Consider the following 6,000-nt stretch of genomic DNA (forward strand, 5'->3'; position numbering starts at 1 on the left):
ACATGATGTCTTCATGTAATTTCAATGTCATTGTGTTATACAGGTGGCATTTAGAGTAGGCATTCAGATGTACTACAACATCAATGTTAAAGGAAGATAACGAATATTATATTATATATTATTATAATGAAACACGTTGAATAGGCGTATGTTGTGCCACATTCAAAAGCATGCCATGAAACCACTGATACTGCATGCTCAATACCTAACGCACTCATAGTGGGAACAAATCATGGTTCATCAAAGCATAAAACATAAGAATGTGTTTCAGTCAAAACTAAATTGTTTTAGGTTATTGTAACATAATATGGTTTGACAAATTGGACAGCCCTGACTTTTACTTTTTTACAATGCACACATGCTTGAACAAACCCATATAAGATGACTTTTTGTTTGTCTTTTACCAGCTCAAGTGAATAGGGGTGAGATCTTCACATCTCCCTCTGGCTCTTTCCCATGCAAGGCTATCATGCACGTCTGTGGGCAAAAGGATCCTGCCGTTATCCAGGATCTGGCCCGGGACATCCTGCTGCTTTGTGAGAGGAAAAGATACCAATCAGTGGCCATTCCTGCTATATGTGCTGGTTAGTAAAGAGACTGTACATTGACATCTCTATAGAGTCACATACTGTATTCACTTTAGTTTTTTATTAATATACATTATTCACTGTTCACACATAATCACAGAGAGTTGATATTAGACTGATTTGTAATGCAGGAAAACACATACTAACAGAAACATATTAACACCCATTATTTCAAATAATAGCCTACTCCTCACTCCCTGTTAAGTAAAAAAGCTTCATGTCAGAGTTTGGGACTGTACTTCAAGCTTCAGGCTGTGAGATGTAGTGTTCAGTCCAAATCCTTCATGAGATGACGTCTTTGTAATATCTGAATGAGCCGTTTCCCAAAGTTACCCAGTTATTAGTTGTCAGCAATTAATAATAAAACTTATTTAAAAGTAAGTAAGGTTGGGATTAGTGTTTGTGTTCTTATGATAAAGGGTTGTTAAACCTATAGCCTGTTCATAATTGGTTGACATGCAGCCACATTGTGTAATTTCTTGAGTTGATTTTTAGCACAAATCAATTTTTCCTCATTCATGTTTAATTACTTCCGCCAACAAATCGTTTTCTCAAATTTCCCCAAAGAATTAACCCATCAAATTACACAATGTAGTTTTAAGAATTGAAGCCTATGCAAGGTTTTATACCTTAATATAAAAGCATTGAAGTCATTTTGATGGTAAAGGAACTTGTAACAGGGGGAATCACACACCTGGCAGCACCCCGCAGGTGGCAGCGCCCCGGTGGCATGTTGCGAGAATCATGAAACATTACCTAGTCAGTAGGTATGGTGCTTTGGAGCCAAGCCTGTTGCTAGTCCTTAGGCTCTAAAACAGATGCACATGTACCTGTGTCTGGGGAGAAGGGCTCAAGGCAAGCCGTGAGAAGTATTTATAACAGCAAGGTAAAATACAAATACTCTGCGACTCTAGGGGGAGCCCTAGATCCCTAAACTGCATTAGATGCCTTTATGGATTTGATCAAAGTGGCCCTTAGCTGTTCAGGCACAGCTCCAGGCCATTTAGAACTGGGGTGGAAGACTGGAAGGGAGATGTGACAGAGAATAAGGGCCAGTGAGAGGGGGAGGAAATTCTTTCACACCAGGTGTATCAACTAATCAATATCGGAATTGGGATTGGAGGCCCGGATTAATAGGAATAGGCCGGAAATGCATGTTTATGTAAACATGTAGTACTTGACAAAACAAAGGGGCAAAAGATAAACAAGATCTGTTCCGGTCTGTAGGCACTGGTGGAGTGAACCCCCGTCTGGTGGCAGATGCCATCCTCAACGGAGTGAAAGCTGTCGTCTCCAGCCACACCTTACAGTACCTCTCTACTATCCGTGTTGTTCTGCTCAAAGTCAACGTTTTCCAGCATTTTCATGCTGCAGCCCAGGCTATCATGGGTGTACCTGCTACCCCAACAAGTGAGGATAGCAGTTTCCTTATATTTACCAAAATATCTCTGAAATGTTCTGCGCATGGCTACATGAATTAAATGTTTCCTACATCTCACAGTTTATCTTTAATTACTATTTCATATTTTAATTTTCATATTAGTGAGGCTAGATGTTGTAGAATCATCAAATATGCTAGATCTTTGTTTTGTATTTTGCATATTTTTGTCAAACCATTATTTGAGCATAATTTGTAGTATTCTGGTCTTGACATTGGTCTCTATGTGCTTCCCCAGCCCCTGGTCATTTGAGGGCAATAAGAGTTCCCGTTCAGCAGAGTCCACCTCAGTCCCTTAAGCCAGACCTGAGCTCCCTGCTACCTTCACCCAGAGTCTGTCCCCTGGCTGCTTTCACACTTCTGGGAACATCTGCACAGGACGTGTCCAATGCCTGTGCTGGTCTACAACGGGCCTACAACTCCCACTGCTCCAAGCAAACCCTGGCCCCAGAGGAGCTGGCTGGGCTCTCCCATGCAGAGCTGCAGGATCTGGTCGGCAGAGTGAACAGCCTTGGGGTGCAGCTGGAGCCGTCTGGGCCTGGCAGTGGGGCAGAGGTGGTGGTGAGGGGGCTGAATGAGGGGGTGAATGAGGTGATGTACGTCATGCAGGGGGCATTACGCCGACAGGTGGTGGAGAGGGACCAGAGGGAGCTGTTCAACAACGTGGTGTGGTGCATTATGGGACAGCGAGGAGATTGGGAGAGGTTCCCCAAAGAGGCCAATCAGAAGCTGGAGAAGGGTGACATCAGTAGTGGGGTGATGGATGCTCATGGATGCTGTTGGAAGGTAGATCTCAGACAGATGCGAGCAACTGCCACTGGTTTAGGTCGTGCAGCCGACATAAAGAGGCTGCAGAATCTCCGAGGTAAATAAAGGGATCTCCTTGCTTATTAATGCTGGATGAGATATGAAAGTTAACTTAAAAGGGGACCTTCGTACAAAGCAAATGCAATGAACCTATTAACATTTATTGTGAGCTAGCAACTTCTAATTATCACACTGACATTATAACATTTCTATTTATATGAACTGTTATTGTGCCAGATTTCAGAGTTCCTGTTTACTGGGACACCCTTCATGCTCATGGGGCCCTGCAGGTGGTCCCACTTGAACCTTCCTCTGCTGAGTACGACAGGGTGAAGCGAGACTTCAAGAAGACTGCCAAGAAAACAGTACTCAAGGTCTGTCACCTAAAATACATAGTTTATAAGAGAGTTAAATAATAGACACTATCCAAATCAAAGTTTGTATATGGTGGTTGTAGGATTTGGTACGGTAGTCATTTTATTAACCCTTAGAACCCGATTGACGCAAAGTGTCCAAGGAGACCACACACTTGTCTGTACGTTAAAGTATGAAAATTAAAAAAAAATACGATGAGTTCGGTGAGTTTCACATCTTTATAAACGAAAGTTTAATGCGTTTTAGGAAGGATTGTTCCAGTGCACCTATGCAGCCATTGTGGAGGTGGGGAGGTGCTACCACAGAAACCGAAAATTCTCAGGACAGCAGCATGTGTCCAAATTTCAATCTTAAACGTTCTATTTAATCATAAACTATCTGAAAACAGGGCTTTAAGTGTAAAATACCGAACCTGTCCTTTAATGGTGTCACTGTATAGTCCTCTAAACCCAGCTCACGTTCCCTATTAGTGGGTGAACAATCCAATGCTTGGTGAATTCTGCTTCACAATGATAGGAAGAGTCAACCTTGAAGGATCAAAAAGCGATATCACTATGCTTATTATTGTTAGCGAGCCTTATGACTAGGAATGATATGATGAATTGAATAAAGATTTATTTTTTGTATTCTTGAAAGCATAATCTTATATTCATCTGTAGATTTTCTGTTAGCATGTTGTACATGAGGTATGTGTTTATGTTTGTTTAATGTATATTTGCATTCCCAGATTGAGCGTGTGCAGAACGTGCACCTGCGTCGGGCATTTGAGGTTCAGCGGCAGCAGCTGGAGGATAAGAACGGTGCACCTGTAGGGCCCGGGGAGAAGATGCTCTACCACGGCACTACTGCCCAGGCCTGCCAGTCCATCATGAAAACCGGCTTCAACCGCGGCTTTGCAGGCCAGAATGGTATGGATGTTCTTATCTTAATCAGTTTCTCAATCAGTGATAAATCATCAAATTACGATATTTCCATCTTGTGAAACATTCATTTTATGGGACTTTACCCTCCAGTACATTGGTGAGAATTGTTTTATGAATTATTTTATACATGTACTGTATGTATCTAATATAATAATTTGGCAAAGTGGCATGGTGGGTTTATAGTTTACTTTTAAATGTTGCATTCTTCCTTTGTTTCTGTCCATTTTATCATCTATTTGCTCTTTTCTTTACTCTTATCTTTTGTCCATCCACTCTCTGTCCTCTGTTTTTTCTTTTTAGCCACTGTATACGGACTGGGAACTTACTTTGCTGTGAACGCCAGATACTCTGCTGACCCCACCTACTCCCGCCCTGAAGCAGACGGCACTCAGCTCATGTTCGTGGCTCGTGTTCTGACAGGGTTGTACACGTTGGGTCAGAGCGATATGAAGGTTCCCCCACCTGTCTCTCCTCAACAGCCTGACATACGCTTCGACAGCCTTGTGGATAACCAGCAGAACCCCAGCATGTTTGTGGTGTTCCACGACAGCCAGGCCTACCCTGACTGTCTCATCACATTCAAATGAATGTAGAGCCGATGATTTAAATGGCCTTCATCATACCCTTATAGCCTCTGATCAGATTCTGATTGAACTCAACTATCTGTTGTAATTAAATATAAGATTATTGTTTAACAACTATGATTTAATTGTATTCACCAAAATATTTCTTTGTCAACTTTGAAGCCTGGCAAAAAAAAACCTACATTTGTAGAAATTTGTAAAATTTGTGAAGCTATTAAAGATAAGACCTTATTTCCCCCTTGATAGCATCTCAGTGTTATTGCCTTTGCTCATAGAGTCAAACAAGGGATATTTTTCGATTCCGGCAACTCTCATATTTGATCAGAATCAGAGACTTTCGAATGAGGAAACACAGAACTCATAGAATCCCCAATGGAAATGTATGGGGTTGTAATGCCAATATGGCAGATGTGTAAACATATCCCGCCCCTTCTGCCGCCAAAGGTTGGCATGTGAAAACAGCATGCCTATCATGTGGTATGTTGTGTAAATATCATATTTGACAATATTAAAGGTACTTTATAAGTCGCATTATGAAGCCGTGACCCAAAGGACTACATCATGCCAATCATGTGTTGAAATCTTGCAGCTGGAGTGAGGTTGGTGTTGTGACTCGTGAACCCTTGCATATGCGCATTTCTGCCCGAAACAGAGTGCGTTGCAACATAGCTGCGAAGTGGGGGGACTTGCCTAAAAGGACTTTGACAGAATTCTTCCATCTAAAGACCACAACTGAAGTGACATTGAGTAAGGCACCCAACACCCATCTGCTCCCCAGCAACTGTAATGGCTGCTGCCCATGGTTCTGTGTGTGTGTGTACACCAAAGTATTCATATGTATGGTGTGTGTGCGCACTCTTAAGCCATACTTACACCAGAAGATTTGGGAAAGTTTCTTGAAAGATTGTAGTCTTTTGAGTAATGCTTGAATGGGGGGCATTAGTTCAAAATCTATCTATCTATCTATCTATTTATCTATCTATCTATCTATCATCTCTCTCTTTTCATTATTATGCTCTGAATTAGCAAGGACAAGTCTGGTGTGAAAACTGTAAGAAATTATTTTTCATCAGTTTGTTGTTGGGGCAGCAGGAATCAAATTCAGTTTCTCAATACACTACTTTAGACAGTTCACAGGAACACATGAAAATGTTTCATAAGTAAAATAAAACTGTTTCAAATCTGGATTAATTAACTTTTCAATGTAGACGTAAGTAACAAAATGCACAAATGAGGCTACACAAAGTAGTATAGGCTGGCCAATTTATTGCCTATCCACAGTGTTA

At 41.5% G+C, this 6,000-nt stretch overlaps 1 protein-coding gene across 1 annotated transcript in view; it reads left to right on the plus strand.

Moving 5' to 3' along the window:
• Positions 1 to 4,849, plus strand: part of LOC143127055 (protein mono-ADP-ribosyltransferase PARP14-like) — a 29,824-nt gene extending 24,975 nt beyond the window's left edge. The window contains exons 12-17 of the mRNA XM_076288356.1: positions 408 to 584; positions 1,815 to 1,997; positions 2,264 to 2,890; positions 3,070 to 3,206; positions 3,935 to 4,115; positions 4,431 to 4,849. Coding sequence (XP_076144471.1) covers positions 408 to 584; positions 1,815 to 1,997; positions 2,264 to 2,890; positions 3,070 to 3,206; positions 3,935 to 4,115; positions 4,431 to 4,717 — 1,592 coding nt within the window. The 3' untranslated portion in view covers positions 4,718 to 4,849. The remainder of the gene's footprint in view (positions 1 to 407; positions 585 to 1,814; positions 1,998 to 2,263; positions 2,891 to 3,069; positions 3,207 to 3,934; positions 4,116 to 4,430) is intronic.
• Positions 4,850 to 6,000: the final 1,151 nt, after the last annotated feature.

The sequence above is a fragment of the Alosa pseudoharengus genome, unplaced genomic scaffold, assembly GCF_046254945.1.
Source record: "Alosa pseudoharengus isolate Yale_2024_CS ecotype anadromous, Long Island Sound unplaced genomic scaffold, YU_APseudo_1.1 YU_APseudo_1.1_scf_17, whole genome shotgun sequence".
Taxonomy (NCBI): Eukaryota; Metazoa; Chordata; class Actinopteri; order Clupeiformes; family Clupeidae; genus Alosa; species Alosa pseudoharengus.